Source organism: Leopardus geoffroyi, chromosome B4 (genome assembly GCF_018350155.1).
Source record: "Leopardus geoffroyi isolate Oge1 chromosome B4, O.geoffroyi_Oge1_pat1.0, whole genome shotgun sequence".
NCBI lineage: Eukaryota > Metazoa > Chordata > Mammalia > Carnivora > Felidae > Leopardus > Leopardus geoffroyi.
This window is the reverse complement of record NC_059341.1, coordinates 81,961,043-81,979,975: the sequence shown is the minus strand read 5'-3', so window position 1 is coordinate 81,979,975 and position 18,933 is coordinate 81,961,043. Positions and strand designations below refer to the sequence as shown.

The 18,933-nt window shown below is 36.9% G+C and overlaps 2 protein-coding genes across 2 annotated transcripts; both read right to left on the bottom strand.

The window, feature by feature from the left end:
* Positions 1-641: 641 nt before the first annotated feature.
* Positions 642-1,589, bottom strand: LOC123591392 (olfactory receptor 12-like). Its single transcript, XM_045465662.1, has one exon. It carries the CDS (start codon positions 1,587-1,589, stop codon positions 642-644), a length of 948 nt encoding a protein of 315 aa, XP_045321618.1.
* A 12,068-nt stretch (positions 1,590-13,657) lies between these two features.
* On the bottom strand, positions 13,658-14,596 carry LOC123591337 (olfactory receptor 12-like). The gene has a single exon (XM_045465490.1). It carries the CDS (start codon positions 14,594-14,596, stop codon positions 13,658-13,660), a length of 939 nt encoding a protein of 312 aa, XP_045321446.1.
* Positions 14,597-18,933: the final 4,337 nt, after the last annotated feature.

Sequence of the window (18,933 nt, the reverse complement as noted above, 5' to 3'; positions counted from 1 at the left end):
ACTCTTTTGTATAATATAGACAGAGCCAATAATTTATAATACCATAGTATCTTGAAATCTCATTTGCAAAGATTGGACAGTAGCAAACTTGATTATGATTTGGAGAAAACAAAGCATAGAACATTCAATAATGTCTCTCCCACCCTTCTCCCTCTCCAGATATATAGATGGAGATGTAAATATTTACACATATTTATATATATTTTTAGATATATATTAATAAATTGAATGTGTGTATTAATTTAGGATACTGTATTTGTAAGTTATAATTTTGCATATGCATCTAAGAAAAATAAAACATGAACAACAAATCTGCATAATAACTAGACATCACACCATGAAATAATTATGTAGGAATATGAAAAATCTATATTGATTTTCAAATTCATTTCTAAAGAATCTATTGATATTACGCTGCTGGAGGATATTGGGTGGGGTGATGGGCATTAAGGAGGGCATTTGTTGGGATGGGCACTGAGTGTTATATGTAAGTGTTGAATCACTAAATTCTACTCCTGAAAAAAAAAAAAAAACACTTTGATACTCAAAACTTTTGGATGGCCTTAGTTGAAACTATTCTATAACGAATTATTGAAAATATTGTTTTTATTCTATTCTACAGTTTTATAGATAGCTGGATGTCAATGAAAAGATAATTTTCTCAACAGTATCCTGTTCACAGCATGTTTCACCTCCCTATTCCTTAGGCTATAAATCAGTGGATTCAACATGGGGATGATAAAAGTATAGAACACAGCTATAATCTTGCTTTTCTGTGGTGAGGAGATGGCCCCAGGCTGGGCATACATGAAGAACACCGTCCCATAGAATAAGCTCACCACAGTAATGTGAGAGCTGCAAGTGGAGAAGGTCTTACCCCTGCCATGGGTCGAGGGGATCTTCAGGACGGTGGACAGGATGTAAGCATAGGAAACCACAATGACAGCTGTGGTGGTGATGATGATGAGGGCAGAGAGAATGAACAACACAATCTCGTTCACAGATGTGTCCGCACAGGAGATCTTGATCAGGGCTGGGACGTCACAGAAAAAGTGGTCTAGTCTGTTTTCTCCACAGAAACGCAAACTGAAGGTGAAACCTGTTTGGATCATGGAGTTGATGCCTCCACAGATATAGGAGCCAAACACTAAACGAATACAAGCCTGCTGAGACATATGTACAGTATAGAGGAAGGGCGAGCAAATGGCTGAGAAGCGATCATATGCCATCACGGCTAGAAGAAAGCCTTCAGTCCCAACACAAAGAGCGAAGAAAAAGAATTGTGTTGCACAGCCATTGTAGGAAATTTTCTTGTCCGTGGACAAGAAAGTAGCCAGAGTTTTGGGAGCAATGACTGTGGAGTAGCAGAGATCTAAATAGGACAAATTTCTGAGAAAGAAATACATAGGCGTATGAAGTCTGGAGTCTATTTTAATGACAATTATCATGCTGATATTTCCCACCACAATGACCAGGTAGATAAGCAAGAAGAATAAGAATAAAAAAATCTGTACATCTGGAGATGTTCTGAATCCCAGCAGAATAAACTCTGTCAGTTCTGAGTAATTCCTATTCAGCTCTTTCTTCATAGCTGAGACCTATCTGAGAAAATGAGTGGATGATCAGGAAGCCTGTGGAATGCCTTGTTAACTTTTGGTTCCCAAAGTTACCAGTGAATGAAAAAAAATGCTAAGTGTCCTTAGCAACACATCTGACGGAATAGCCTTACCTGGGAGTACCAGTACCCAAATATATCATATATTTTGTATTCAGTGTCATTACAATATGGGAAATGAGGACGTCTGGGTCAGTCATTTTATGCCATTTGTTCAGAGCTGTGGAATCAGATGGACTGAGTCCAAATCTTACCTCTTTCAATCTAATAGAATCTAAAATAATGACCTGCGCTCTCAACACCTTGAAATCTTCTATCAGATGGAAGATAATAATAATACCTACATTATGGGATTACTGTGAGAATAACATGGGACTGAGTGTGAAAGGCAATATTTACAATTACTAGAACATCTTTTTTTTTTTTTTGCCCATTTTCTTTTTTTTTCAATATATGAAGTTTATTGTCAAAATGGTTTCCATACAACACCCAGTGCTCATCCCAAAAGGTGCCCTCCTCAATACCCATCACCCACCCTCCCTCCCATCAACCCTCAGTTTTACAATTACTAGAACATCCTAAAGCAAACAAATATTCGTCAAATAAATAAACCAGGAAACAAACACCTAAAAATTATTTTTGTGTTAGGAATGGAAGACTGAGTGAAAACACAGGTCATCTCCTTTCCCACTAAAAGACACAGTTAATTTGGTTCTCAAAACATTCTGCTATTTAAAAGACATTAGGAAACATGGGATTACTGTTTCAGGAGGGAGAATGAAGCACCAGTCTCAAAGAAAGTCACATGAAATGATCAAACTCTTCCACTAATGCTTTTTTCAACTTCTACTTCCTACTTCACTTACTGCAAATCTCTAATCTCTGATTCTGGTACCTCCACTCCCTTGTTGGCAGCCAAACCCCAGCATGACTTTGCCTTTTCCTGTCAAATGCTAACATCTCAATTATAGAAATTATTCTGTTTATATAGAGGTATTATGGTTGAAGTACCAGCTTAACTTTCACCAACAAGAAGTCCCTTTTTTCCTTGTATATGTGTTAATGAAACTGAAGGCATCAATGGAAATAGAGCCAAAAATATCAATATTTCATAGGTTTGCTTTTTGCTTTTTAAATAACTATCCATCTTAATACTAAGCACTAAAGAGGCATATGGATAAAATATCAATAATTTGGGGGCACCTGGGTGGCTTAGTCAGTTGGGCCTCTGGCTCTTGGTTTTGGCTCAGGTCATGATCTCATGGTTTGTTAGTTGGAGCCCTGAGTCAGGCTCCACACTGATGGTGTAGAGCCTGCTTGGAATTCTGTCTTTCTCTCTCAACCCCTCTGCCACTCTCTTTCTCTCTCAAAATAAATAAACTTAAAAAAATAAAAGAACTTCTCTTTTTAAAAAAAAGTCAGTAATTTTTAAGTATCAGAAATATTAAATTTAGGGCACCTGGGTGGCTCAGTCAGTTAGGCATCCAACTTTGGCTCAGGTCAGGATCTCACTGTTCGTAGGTTCAAGCCCCGCGTCCAACTCTGTGCTGACAGCTCAGGGCCTGGAACCTGCTTCAGATTCTGTGTCTCCTTCTCTCTCTACCCCTCCCCCACTTGTGCTCTGTCTCTTTCTCAAAAATAAACATTTAAAAATAAATAAATAAATAAACATCAAAAAAAGTTTTTTAAAGAAATATTAAAGTCAAATGAAATATAAGAAATTTTATAATTCTATGGTTCCATTACTTTATTTAATTTCAGAACTGACAATTTTTTTTCCCTTCAAGGAACTTACTATGATATTTGAAGTCACATTGTTACTCAGAAATTTTCATAAAATTAAAAGTACCATAGAATCAGAAGTAAAACTGGTGTAGCTTCTGTCACTATTTTTTCGTGTGTAAAGTCAAAATGTTTTATTAGTTAAAAGCGTGGCATTTTTTTTAAAGAGTGACATTTTAACTCACATAAATCTGAATTTTAATCCATGTCATGCCATTCACTGGCTAACCTTGGGAAAATTGTTCACATTTCATTCACCTTGGTTTTCTCATCAGCAAGGTATGCCTTAGAACATTTACCCCATAGGATTGTTACTATAAGGATTAAATTAAATGATACATTTAAATTAAATGAAATATATAGCAACTGGGAAGGAACAAGTGCTCAATAAATAATGGATCTATGAAAGATTAATAGAAAAAAAAGAAAGGTTTGCTAAACTAAGAAAATTACCTTCAGAAAAAGTTGATGTTCAAAAACCACTTACTTTACTTGAGATCCAGCAGATTCCAAAAGAAGCTTCATTGAAATTTTTTAATAATTGATTATTCTTTTAAAGGAAGTTTTGACGAAAGTGTAGTTAATTACAAAAATGCTTCACAATATATATTAGATTTGTTCTGAGTATAGTCAATAAGCAGACTTTTTTATTTCTAAGTCTTTATTTCTAAGTCTTTTTATTTCTAAGTCTTATGTTCCTCATTTTTACTTATTTGAACCAAAAGGAAATCTTAGTCTGGATCTTTGGTTTGAAACTCAAGAAATATCTTACTCTTGGGGTGCCTGGGTGGCTCAGTCGGTTTAGCGCTGGACTTCAGCTCAAGTCATGATCTCACAGTTCGTGAGTTTGAGCCCTGCATTGGGCTCTGTGCTGACAGCTCGGAGCCTGGAGCCTGCTTCAGATTCTGTGTCTCCCTCTCTCTCTGCCCCTCCCCCGTGTGCGTTCTGTCTCTCTCTGTCTCTCACAAATAAATAAATGTTCAAAAAAAAAAAAAAAGAAATATCTTACTCTTTATATTCTGCAAAGACAGAACTGACGATTCCTCTTATATGTGATCTGCCATAAATTTGATCTAGCCATATAGTTATTCTTAAAACCCAGAAAGTAGATTAGAAATACACACACACACACACACACACACACACACAGACGTCAGATGTTTTTGAAAAGTAAGAAGGCCCTGGAGGTCAATTAGGTCAGTGTTCACCAAACTTACCCATACCTCAGAATCAGCTGGGAAGGGTTTGTTTCACTCTACTTTTAATACTGATTCCTGGATCACACCTCATTCTTAATCTTAACATTGAAAATTATCTTATTAGTGAGATGAACGTGGAAAAGCATTCATATGTACTTTAAGATTTTCAAATGACTTAAGAAATCAGTCTCCATGTAGAAGTTCAAGAATCAGTGAATTTAGTCTTCTTTTTGCTTCCTGGAAGAATAGTGGTTGAGTCACTCACAGTCAATCAAAATCATTATTAATTATAAAGATTCTCCTAAAAGGATATTCCTCATCCTTCAAGGCATTGTTTTACAAATAATACTTCCAGGAATTTCTGTCTTTATCCAACACAAATATGGAATATATATAACCTATTTCTTGCTTTTCTGACGTAGTGGGTGTTTGTTTCTTTGTTTTATTTTATTATTTGAGAGAGAGACAGAGTGAGTGGGAGAGGGGCAGAGAGAGAGAGAGAGAGAGAGAGAGAGAAACTAAAGCAGGCTCCACACTGAGCATGAGCCTAATGCAAGGCTTGATCTGATGACCTCGGGATCATGACCTGAACTGAAACTGAGAACTGGTTGCTCAACTGACTGAGCCACCCAGGTGCCCCAGATGCCATAGATATTTAAACTAGATCTATCCTGCTTAGATATACCAGGTTCACCCACATCCAAGGCATTCTGTTACTTCACTTACATTTCCACTCTATACATCTACTTTTATCTTGGGCTCTAAAAGACATTTTAAAGAATGCTATAAAAGTAGAGAGTATATTTTATATACAGTAAAAATGTCTTGGCATGGAATATTTGAAGACACTTCTGAGACTTTATGAAACCCCAATAATAAATAAAATTTTGCTCATTTATTTAAAAACATTTTTTTAGTGTTTATTTATTTTTGAGAGACAGGGACAGAGTGCCAGTGGGGGAGGGGCCGAGAGAAAGATGGAGACACAGTATCCAAAGCAGGCTCCAGGCTCTGAGCTGTCAGCACAGAGCCCAGAGCAAGGCTCAAACCCACAAACTGCAAGATCATGATCTGAGTGGAAGCTGGATGCTTAACCGACTGAGCCGCCCACGCATCCCCCCAATTTTTTTTCATTTAAATGACAGGTTAGAGAGAGAGCCTGGGTGGCTCAGTTGGTTGAGCGTCCAACTCTTGATTTCAGCTCAGGTCATGATCTCACAGTTTGTGAGATCAAGCCCCATGTCAGGCTCTGCACAGACAGCACAGAGTCTGCTTAGGATTCTCTCTCTGCCTCTCCCCCATTCTCTCTCTCAAAAATAAAGTAAATAAACTAACTAACTAACTAAATAAATAAATAAAATAGCAAATAGGTTTTCTGATTTATATCAAATTCTAAAAACAACTCCTAACTGAAAATTATTAGTATTAAAAGTTATAAGTGATACACCTACAAGTCAAGAATAATGGACAATGAAAGCAAGGAATATCAGTGATTTTTTTACCCTTCAGATTTGCAAATTATTGTTTAAAGATTTTATTTATTTGTTTTGAGAGAGAGAGAGAGAGAGTGCAAGCAGGGGACGGCGTGAGAGAGAGAGAGGGAGAGAGAATGTTAAGCAGACTCCATGCTCAGTGTGAAGCCAACACAGGGCTTGATCTCATCACCATGAGATCATGACCTAAACAGAAATCAAGAGTCAGATGCTTAGCCTGCTGACCCACCCAGGCACCCCTGCAAATTATTTTTTAATGTGCATCATTCAGTCAATTAATATCATCACAATACATGGTATATAATTAATATTAAATTTATTTTGTTATTTCTTTTTTGTAAACTTGTTGTGTATATAAAATCATGTTTTACAAAATACCTTATAATAGCTACCAACTACTTTAAAGTTCTGTAACACGCCTACTATCCTGATGTACAGTTACTTGAGTATTCTTGTATTATATATCTTCATTGTCTCAAACTGTTTTCATTTTGACTTTTTACTTAAATCTATTTATCTTTGAGTGTTTATATACTCAACTCTACCAGCACTCATAATCCCTCCCCGACACTGGGTATCAAACATATTTAAATTTCTTATTTTTTTAAAATATTTATTTATTTATTTTGAGAGAGACAGAGAGAATGCAAGCAAGGGAGGGGCAGAGAGAGGGAGAGAGGGAGAATCCCAAGCAGGTTCTGCATGGTCAGTGTGCATGGTCAGTGTACAGAGGGATTGAACTCACGAAACTGTGAGATCCTGACCTAAGGTGAAATCAAGAGTCAGAGGCTTAACAAATTGATCCACCCAGAAGCCCCTTAAATTTCTTGTTTTAGCATACTTTTCACTATCTCCACTTTTTAAAAAAAATTTTTAATGTTTACTTATTTTTGAGAGAGCAAGAGAGAGAGAGAGAGAGAGAGAGAGAATGAGCAGGGGAGGGGCAGAGAGAGAGAGGGAGACACAGAATCCAAAGCAGCCTCCAGGCTCCGCACTGTCAGCTCAGCTGGACTCATAGCTGGAGCCCACCAACTGTGAGATCATGACCTGAGCTGAAGTTGGAAGCTTAACTGACTGAGCCATCCAGGCGCCCCTCCACTTTTTTTTTTAAGTGTATTTATTTGTTTTGAGAGAGAGAGAGAGAGAGAGAGAGTGTGTGTGTGTGCATGTGTGTGCATAAGTGGGGGAAGGGTGGAAAGAGAATCCCAAGCAGGCTCCTCGATGACAGCATGGGGGACAGGAGGGCAGGGGCAGGTGACGTGGGGCTCGACCTCAGAAATTGTGAGATCATGACCTGAGCAGAAATCAAGAGTCAGGCACTGAAGCAACTGAGCCAACCAGGCATCCCCTCACTTTTTTTTTTTTTTTCATTTTCCAATCACATATGTTGTTTGTTTGGAAACTGGAGATAACAAATGTAACTTCTCATAGAGTTGCTGTGTGGATTACATTTATTAATATATGTAAAACATAGCATGATAGATAGATAGATAGATATGTGCAAGGTATCATTCTTATTATATCTCACATAAACTATGAAATATTAAGCTACATAGTAACAGCAGCAATGATATTACACTAAGAATACTCAATAACGCACTAACAAGAAGAAAAAAAAAAGATAAAAGAGCCTGCCCATGAAGGGGGAAGGTAGTAATCCTTTGCAGCAAAACAAATTTTAATTTTTTTTTTAACGTTTATTTATTTTTGAGACAGAGAGAGACAAAGCATGAAGGGGGAGGGTCAGAGAGAGGGAGACACAGAATCTGAAACAGGTTCCAGGCTCTGAGCTGTCAGCACAGAGCCCTACGCGGGGCTCAAACTCACGGACCGCGAGATCATGACCTGGGCCGAAGTCGGCCGCTTAACCGACTGAGCCACCCAGGCGCCCCGCAGCAAAACAAATTTTAAAAGAACCTCATTTGGTTTGAAGAAAGTGAATTGTTATTGAGGCACGAAGATGTCTGTCTTCCCAAAATGCAAGAGTGGCAGAGTAGAATAAGCGTAGTTTCACTGTCCAGAAAAGAGGATTGATAACACCAATGGGATAAAAAGACCAAAGACCTATGAACTCAAATGTGGTGATTTACATTTTCAAAAATAAGAAAAGGCACATGACTAACTCCTGCTGCAGAGATTCCTGGATAGGAAACAAAGAATCATTCCTGGTCTACAAATGATGGACACCCAAATCATTTGTGCCATAAAATCGAAGGTAATTCTCTGGAATGGAATACAAAATGCTGAGAACTAAGAGAAGTGGTCTTAAGAATCAAAGTGTCATCCCCAAAAGAATTTGGCCTTCAAAGAGTGAGACCATCCTTCAAAAAAAGGAACAGATGTAGATAACTTTCTTCGCTGAACCTCAGGCAGCCTGTGCAGGCAACTTCATCAACAATAGAACAGTTTCATCCACTGAAAATTCGGACTTAATTGCCTTCAGTGACTCTTCAATGTTCAATGAGAAGCAGTGGGCACATTGACCCTACCTATGAAAACCCCTAGTTAAACAGATAATTAAAAAAAAAAAAAATCTAACTAAAATAAATGTTTCCCTACTACTCAAGCAGATTGAAAATGAAGTTTAATTTGACTTGGGAAATAGAAAAGATATGAGTAGACTTCTAATTCTGTTCAAGAAGAAGTCATAGGAGCCTAAATCAACAAAAAGGAAACATCTCTCTCTCTCTCTCTCTCTCTCTCTCTCTCTCTCTCTCTCTCTTTCTCACTCTGGCTCTCAGCACCTCTATCTATCTACCTATCTATCTACCTATCAATCATCATCATCATCATCTATCATCTATTATCTATCTATGGCACAAACACACTTACAGACACACATATACATATGAATATATACACATATACATTGAAGACATTGGATTGTAGACAATGAAGCACAGTGATTCCTAAAAAATGAGAAAGAAATGTGGTAAGCCCAATGAGTACCCCAGTTTATTTCACTGAGAACACTTCAAAAAATTGAAATTGTAGTTAAAAAGGATCCCACAAAGAAACACTCCAGTTTGGCTCACTAGTGAATTCTACCAACCATTTGAGCAAAACCTTAGTAACAATTCTGCATGAACTTTCCCAAAGAATTTAAAACAAGAAACTACTTCCTAATTGATTCTATGAAGCCAGTGTACTGTTAATGGTAAACTAGATAGAAAAAGAAGAAGATAACTACTAGCCAATATCTGTTGTGAACATAGATGCAAAATTTCTAAACAAAATTTTAGTAAATTCAATCTAGAAAAAGATCAAAACTATCATACACCATGACCAGGTAGGGGTTATCTTAGGATATAAAGCTGGTTTAATATTCAAAAATAAATTAATTTAATTTACTATATTTAATTTACTATACTATAAACAAACTAAAATAGATCTCAATTATATTTAATAAACTAAATGTGTGTTATATATGAGAAAATATTTGCTATATGAATTCATATACATATAGTTTATATATTATATATAAACATGTGATATATAAAAATACATATCACATATATGCATATGTGTGTATGTGTGTCTGTGTGTCTGTGTATGTGCATGTGTATATGTGATTGACCCTTGGACAATATGGGGGTCAGGGGTGTAGAATGACCCACACACATAGTTGAAAATCCACATATAACATTTGATTCCCCCAAAACCTTACTAATAGTCTACTATTGACCACAACCCTTACTGATAACATAAGCACATTGATTAACACATATTTTTTTTGCTATTTTTATGCTATATGTATTATATACTGTATTCTTGCAATAAAGAAGATACAGAAAAGATAATGTTAATAAGAAAATTATAAGGAAGAGAAAATACATTTACAGTACTGTGTTGTAAAAAATGTGCATATAAGTAGACCCACACAATTCAAAAGTGTTGTTCAAGAATCACCTGTGTACATAAATAATCATATATATGTATATATGTGTGTGTGTATTTAAAATCATCTCAATAGATGTGGAAAAGCATTTGACAAAACCAGACATTCATTCATATCTGATACAACTCAGCAATTTCCCTCAGCTTAATAAAGAGCAACTATCCAAAACCCATAGGTATTATCCCCCATAATGATGAAAAAATGACTGACTTCTCACATCAGGAGCAAGAGAAGGAGCTAGGAAATTTTAAATGTAATTGGTATTAGTTTAGCAGAAGCTTCAGAAGATTCAGCATTATAAACACTTTTGCTGAAATAAAATTTTGCTTTTGCAAACACCACATCATCTAATGACTTTTTTTTTTTTAAACATTTTTTTTTTTCAACGTTTATTTATTTTTGGGACAGAGAGAGACAGAGCACGAACGGGGGAGGGGCAGAGAGAGAGGGAGACACAGAATCGGAAACAAGCTCCAGGCTCTGAGCCATCAGCCCAGAGCCCGACGCGGGGCTCGAACTCACGGACCGCAAGATCGTGACCTGGCTGAAGTGGGACGCCCAACCGACTGCGCCACCCAGGCGTCCCTGATGACTTTTGATTTAATGGGACAACTATTGTAATGGCTTGTTTAGTGTAGTCCCCTCGCATCAAATTGCATTTAGCAATAACACATCAAACCAAAGATTTCTCCCAACAATTTGGAAAAGGAATGAAAGAAAGAAAAATAAAGAGAGAGGGAAGGAAGGAAGGAGGAAAGGAAGGAAGGAAGAAAAAGAGGGAAGGAAGGAAGAAAGGGAGGAAGGAAGAGGGATAGAGGGAGGGAGGGAGGAAGGAAAAGAAATGGCATGGAAACTTTAGGATGATTTGTGTTGAAAACTTTACCACTAGTTAAGCAGTTTAATAAGAACACTAAAGGGGCTACTTTGTATTGATTGATATATTAAACATTGATATATAAACATTACTTAACAAGTTGTTAAATGTCTTTATTATCATCACTTTTGGTAACCACTAAATCAACTCACTCATTAGTCAAACTCTTTCCATCATAGAAACTCCTTGTCCAGATGGCATCTCCCATCATTTCTCACAAACAAAGAGGAAATAATTTCATTGTTACACAACCTCTTCTTCAGAATAAACAAGGAGGAAAAAGTCTCCATCTTTGAATGATGTTCAGACAAGCTTGAGTCCAAAATGTGCCCTAATTAGTATGAGAGAAACAAATAATGCTCTGTCTCAGTGATAAACATATACAAGTCTAATAACATTCAGTAAAATCCTATCAAGATATATCTCAAGATAAGACAAATTCAGAAATAATATAATTGACAAATATTTTCCCTTTTCTACGCACCCCTTTTCTGAAACAAGGGCGAGATCTTACATGATTCATTTTTGGTGAAGGAAAAGCACAAAAGGAGGGGTGGGAAAGTAGGGCTGGCAACTCCAGACAACTTTCCCTCAGGAGGCAGGGAGGAATAGGGTAACTTTCCACATGTCTGCTTATAGTCAACCAATCTCCCTTGCTCAGGACAATATGATGGGGGTGGAAGCCAAGTAATTTAGGAAGTACTTTGAATTTTTAACCACTGTTCTGGAAGTTCCATTCTATCACAGTATCCAGACTCTTCTCTTCAGACTTAGTAGGAGTGGACAACAGCCACCAGATGGCAGCAACTGCAACTGCGTCCATGGTTTGCTTCTGGAGCCAAACCCTCCAGGGAGTCCTGAGCGGTTCTATATACGCATACCTGGATCATATAATTCACTTCACAATAATTAGCCACTTAACGTTAGCAAAGAATATCATGGAACTCTTCTGATCAGGTTAACGCAGCATTGTGAAGCTTTCGAAAATTATATTCAGCAGTATATAAAGTGTTGTACATTATGACAAACCAGGGCAAAACTTTTATTTCCTCTCCACATTTTTTTAGGTATTAAAAATATTCCTAGTCAATGGAGGAGCGCCTGGGTGGCTCACTCAGTTAAGTGTCCGACTTTGGCTCAGGTCATGATCTCACGGTTTGTGAGTTCGAGCCCTATGTTGGGCTCTGTGCTGGACAGCTCAGAGCCTGAAGCCTGCTTTGGATTCTGTGTCTCCCTCTCTCTCTGCCCCTTCCCCACTCACACTGTCTTTCTCTCTCTCAAAAATAAACAAACATTAAAAACAATTTTTTTTAAGTATTTCTAGCTGATAGAAAGAAAAAACTTGAGCAAGTACCTCAGTCCACACCAAATAGAAAAATCACTTTTATAATAACTAAAAGTCAAATATCTTATAGAAAAACGTTAATATTCGAAAATATTTATCTGATTTTGAATGGGTAAGTATAGGCAATAAACTAAAAGTAAAAAGACCGATAAATAAAATGGTATGCAAATGTCATACTGCTTTACATGCAAAATTGATTAAAATTTCATAAGAAAATAAATACAGAATTACATTTGCACAATTAATGACAGGATAATGGGTCAGATCTGTTACAGTTTAAAGACTGGCCACATAACTATACGTCCTTCAAAAATGGTTGTTTCTAGGGTGCCTGGGTGGCGCAGTCGGTTAAGCGTCCGACTTCAGCCAGGTCACGATCTCGCGGTCCGTGAGTTCGAGCCCCGCGTCGGGCTCTGGGCTGATGGCTCAGAGCCTGGAGCCTGTTTCCGATTCTGTGTCTCCCTCTCTCTCTGCCCCTCCCCCGTTCATGCTCTGTCTCTCTCTGTCCCAAAAATAAATAAACGTTGAAAAAAAAAAATTAAAAAATAAAAACAAAAATGGTTGTTTCTAGATTGTGAGATTATATTTTTAGAATATTCCACATGCTTTACAGCATATATTAGAATAATAAAAATTCTGGTGCCATATTAGTCTTGCATTTTGGCTACACCAAGCTCCTTAGTTCCCAACTGCCTCAATTTCCTCATTTGAAAATGTTGATAAAAATGGTATTTGCTTTTTATGCTTCAGCTTTTATTATAAAACATATCATTTTATATTAAGAAGAAAATGAAGAAATAAAAACTTAATAGAGCATTATTTGACACATATTTCCATGTGAATAATTGCTTCTCAAATCAAATAAGATATTGTGCGTCCTGTTTTTATAGCAGTAGTAATGCTAAGGATGGTACTTTTCAGGATATAAACCTGGATCTCTGGGAAAAAGGGGGCCTTTACTTAAAAGTGTTTTATGTAACCATTACTGTTCTGTTTTGCCACCTATACAGTGTGGCTGTTCTCTTTTCCAAACAAATACCAGGGGTCGCCTGGGTGGCTCAGTCTGCTCATGCACATGCACTCTCTCTCTCTCTCTCTCTAAATAAAATGCTTTAAAAAAATATCAGTTTACTTGTTTTGTAAAGCAGAAAAGTTAAAGAATCATTCACACAGATGTAATATTTTAATTATTATATACTAGCAGCTCTTACCATTTACTTCTTAAAGCAAAATTGAAATGAAAACATTATCACATCAGAAATTGAAAACAGATAATTCTTTCATATATTCTAAGCATAGAAATACCATTTTGTAACACTTAGAAAAACATTTGTTGCTGTATATAAAAATATCTTTAATAATACTAATTTTACAAGAACAAAGATAACTGAGACCCTTAGAAAACAAAATGTGTCCACTGAATGATGGTTTTACAATTATCAGGGGAGGAATCATTTCCTGTGTAGTAGTATTCTTTTCATAGCCTCTTGCACATCTCTGTTTCTCAGACTGTATATTAGAGGGTTTAGCATCGGTATTACCAGTGTGTACAGCACAGCTACAATCTTGTTTGACTCTGGAGAGGAGATAGCCCCAGGCTGGGCATACATGAAGAATACAGCCCCATAGAATAAACTCACCACTGCTATATGGGAGCCACAGGTGGAGAAGGTCTTACCCTTGCCATGGGTCGAGGGGATCTTCAGGACGGTGGACAGGATGTAAGCATAGGAAACCACAATGACGGTTGTGGTGGTGATGATAATGACGGCCGAGAGAATGAACAACACAATCTCGTTCACAGATGTGTCCGCACAGGAGATCTTGATCAGGGCTGGGACGTCACAGAAAAAGTGGTCTAGTCTGTTTTCTCCACAGAAACGCAAACTGAAGGTGAAACCTGTTTGAACCATGGAGTTGATGCCTCCACAGATGTAGGATCCAGTCACCAACTGAGCACAGACTTTCTGGGACATGTGCACGGGGTAAAGGAGAGGGGAACAAATGGCCGAGAATCGATCAAATGCCATGACAGCCAGAAGAAAGCCTTCAGTTGTGACAAACAGGGCAAAGAAGAAAAATTGGGCTGCACAGCCATTGTAAGAAATCTTCTTTCCCTTAGACAGGAAGTTGGCTAAAGTTTTGGGAGCAATGACTGTGGAGTAGCAGAGATCTAAATAGGACAAGTTTCTAAGGAAGAAATACATAGGCATATGAAGTCTGGAGTCCACCTTAATGACAATTATCATGCTAATATTTCCCACCACAGTGACCATGTAGATCAGCAAGAACACTAGGAATAAGAGGATCTGTACTTTTGGAGGGGTTATGAATCCTAGTAGAACAAACTCAGTCACTTCTGAGTAATTCCTGTTAGGCTCGCTCTTCATGGCTGAGATGTAGGTGGAATTGGAGAGATGGTAAAAATGAAAGAAATGAGTCATCAGAACACTTGTTTTAGGAAAAATAACTAAAACCCAGTGTGGAAAATTTTCATCATATTGTTTCCAATAAATCACACAACACCAATAAAGGACAGATTACTGTTTTTAAAAAGTCTTCCTAATGAAGAATCCAATCTCATTGGTCAGCCTCTTTAGATATACTTATTTTGCAAATAATGAGGATGTGCCCTCAAGGTGTACTTTGGGGAAATGGAGATTCCAGGAAACTGTCTGGAAACAAGAGCTTGCTCTTTGTTTTCCCTTCTTGATTTATTATCAGTTACTGCCATTGAAAGTTGCCTCTTCTAGTGGACAATATTTCTCACAGACATTACAATGCACTTAAATTCTCATTTGTAGGGGCGCCTGGGTGGCGCAGTCGGTTAAGCCTCCGACTTCAGCCAGGTCACGATCTCGCGGTCCGTGAGTTCGAGCCCCGCGTCAGGCTATGGGCTGATGGCTCAGAGCCTGGAGCCTGTTTCCGATTCTGTGTCTCCCTCTCTCTCTGCCCCTCCCCCGTTCATGCTCTGTCTCTCTCTGTCCCAAAAATAAATAAACGTTGAAAAAAAAAAAAATTAAAAAAAAAAAAAATTCTCATTTGTAATGAAAATCCATTCAATTGATGGTCTCATTTTATCTTAAAGAAATAATTTAGTTTCCTTATCTATTATAGAAAAATGATATACTAATACTGTATCTATCCATCTTTCTTATATGGAGAGAAAACCTTCAAATCCTGACAAAGGCATCCTTTTACTCATTAACTTCATCTTATTTCTTCCATTATTTTTGTCCCTATAGTGACATGCACTTTAATGTGGCACAGTTCATCTGCTAAAAACAGAAGTGATTCTTGTATATATTTTCTGAACACAATGTAATCAGATTTTTATTTTTTTCTTTTCTTCTTTCCTTCCTTCTTTCCCTCTCTGATTTCCTTTGGAATTTACAGAGTGGAATGCAAGTGAGGAATTCTAAGATCTTGGGTAGCGATTTTTCTATCCTTTCAGAAACAGACAAATCTAACAAAAAATACAAAGATCTGTGAATGGGGAGGATAGAACACACACAGGACAATTTAAAGATAGGTATAAATGGAAAAAAGGAAGAAATATGTATTTAAACAAGCTTACATTATATTGATTTCAGCATATACTATTATGGCTATAAAGCATTCTTAAAATATTGTGGTAGAGGGAGGAAGTAATTTTTATTTTATTTTATGTATGGGGAAATTAAGACAAAAACACATTTAAAAGGCTTCTTTAGAGTCATGAGATTGAGCAGCAAAGGGGTTTACTATTCAATAAACAAAACATGTAAAAGAAAACTGGCAAACAAGAAATTCAAAGATTCACATACTATGAAAATGTCTTTTATAATTTTATAAGTATAAAAATTATAATTCTGTGTATTTACATAAATCATTATGTAAATTATAGAATTATAATACATAAATAAAATTATATGTTTTATAAATTATAAAATGCCTTATAATATCTCTTGTAATTTTTATTGTTGTCACTGGTATGGTTTCACTAATTTTGACATTCTTTTAAGACAGTTGGGACTATGGAAGTATATTAGAGTCAATTTGGTTCAGTATGTATGAAACTTACTTTCTTAAAAAAATTAAAGGTTAACAGAAATATTGACTGATTGATTTTAGGAGGCAGGAGAATCACCAAAATATACTCTGGTAGGGCCTATCAACCAGAAAAATGCATGGTTTCCTTAAATTCATGTTTTACATAAAGAAGTTTCTGACTTCAACAGAAAAATTGGGAAAAAAAGAAAGATATAACTAAAGTTATCTAAAAAAGAAGTGTTGAGAATAAACAAATTAAATATAAACAATATTCTTAAGAATGAACACATTTCTTACCTTATAAACCTTCTACCATATGTGAAATCATGAAGAAACAAAAGTATGAAAAGAAGCACACTTTAGTTTAACAGGAAGTCTTCCTGCAAAATGGATTGTATTTCCTCACTGTTCAGATCAGAGTCCAATCACTAAGATGAACAAGTACCAGCAACAATTGTAGTTTCTCTCTCTCTCTCTCTCTCTCTCTCTCTTTTTTTTTTTTTAATGTGCTCTTTCATTGATTAAATCAACCAGACCTGGGGTGGCTCCTATGAGAAGTTCTCTCATGAGGATGGAAACCAGAGTGGTGAGCATTCCCTCTGCAAGATACTAACCAGGGACAACAGTCTCTCTCTCACCAGTAATGTATTTTGTATCAGAATGCAAAAGAAAAATGAGGAAAGAAATTATTAAACTCAACAGAACTTTGGAAAGTTAGAAGGGCTCTCTTGAGGAGATGAGAAGTACCTTCTACTTACTGAACAAAATTAATAAAAACAATAACAATAATAACAAACACATTTGGATGAGAAGTACTTGATTCTTTTTTCTTAAAAAATTTTTTTAATGTTTATTTATGTTTGAGAGAGAGAGAGACAGAGCACAAGTGGGGGAGGGGCAGAGAGAGGGAGACAGAACCTGAAGCAGGCTCCAGGCTCCCAGCTGTCGGCGCAGAGCCATGAGATCATGTCCTGAATGGAAGTACAATCTTAATGGACAGAGTCACCCAGGCGCCCCTGATTCTTTTTTTAAATTTCATGATATATAGAAGGATATTCACTAGTTTTCATTTGGGTAGATGAACAACCTTACTTTTAGAAACTCATTTCTTTACTGTTAATACAGCATGCTGGTATTAGAAGAAAATTTTATGCGGAGAAGAATCTAAACAGTCAGTTAAAGAGTTTGGGGAGGGGCGCCTGGGTGGCGCAGTCGGTTAAGCGTCCGACTTCAGCCAGGTCACGATCTCGCGGTCCGTGAGTTCGAGCCCCGCGTCGGGCTCTGGGCTGATGGCTCGGAGCCTGGAGCCTGTTTCCGATTCTGTGTCTCCCTCTCTCTCTGCCCCTCCCCCGTTCATGCTCTGTCTCTCTCTGTCCCAAAAAAAATAAATAAACGTTGAAAAAAAAAAAAAGAGTTTGGGGAAACCCGGGGGTTCGTATTTAGAAGTAACACAGAGATGGGTAAGAGGAGGCAGTCATACCTCCATCTATGATTTCAAGACAACAGAAGAGGTGGCTTAAAAGATCCCAGAAGCCTGGGAATTGCTTCAAGAGTGAGCACCAGGGTGGAGTGTGCCCACCTGTGCCAGAACCAACAAGAGAAAAACCTAAGGAGCATACTGAAAGAGAAGGAAACTCCCCCTCCTCACACATCCTTAGTTCTGCTGTCAGTGTGAAAGCAGCGTCTTCAGGATCCTAGAGATCCTTCCCACTTTATCCTGACAATGTTTCCTTTAGTGAGGACAACTTTCTTTGGTATTTCTTGTGCCGCAAATTTGGCATGACACATTCTCTTAGTTTTCCTTTAGTCAGAAAGTTCCTTTTTTGCCTTCAGTTCTGAAGCCCATTTGTCCTGCACATGCTTGTTGGTTTGGTCTCCCCTCCTCCTATCTTTAAGTGCTTTAAAGATGTTGTTCCATGTCTCTGGTTCGAATTGTTTCTGACCAAGGTGTATGATTTAACTTTCATTTGCTTGTGTGTAATGTCTCTCTTTTCCCCTCTTGACAGTGTCTCTTTTTCACTCACCTTCAGATTTTTATTCTGATGTGTTTTATTTGGTTTTCTCTCTGTTCATCCTGCTGGGGATTTTGCCCATTTCCTTGCATCTGTGTGTTTAGATTTGTCATCAACTTAGAAAAAATTTTTGCCCACCATAGTTTCTGTTATTTTTCTGGCCTCTCTTTTTCCAAATTACATGGGTAATATTTTCTCAGTTGTCATTGAACATCTGTTCTTTTCTATTTTTTCCTTTTTAACTCAATCTTAGGTTTGGTTTGTTTCTATTGCTGTGTATTCAAGTTTAAAATCTTTTTCTCCTGGTATGTTTCCTTTTTCTCAGTAATTAGCCATTTACCACTTATTATGCAATCTCTAAAAATATTTGGTTCATATATTTTCTCCAGAGTTTAATTTTTTTGTGATGGAAAGCAAATTTATAAAAGCTATGCATTAATAACTAGATGTGGAAAATCTTAAATCTATTTTTTAAAAATATTGAATGACTTTAACATTTCTAGTACATACACTTCAGTGAGATTGCATTATTCTTTTTTTTACTGAAGTATTTTATTTATTGTCTGTTTAGACTTTTGACATTAAGTTTATGAGTAAGATTTACCTATAAAATTTAATGTCCTTATGACACTTATGAGAGACTCAAAACTATAGTTAGAGAGTATTTCCTTTATGACTATTCC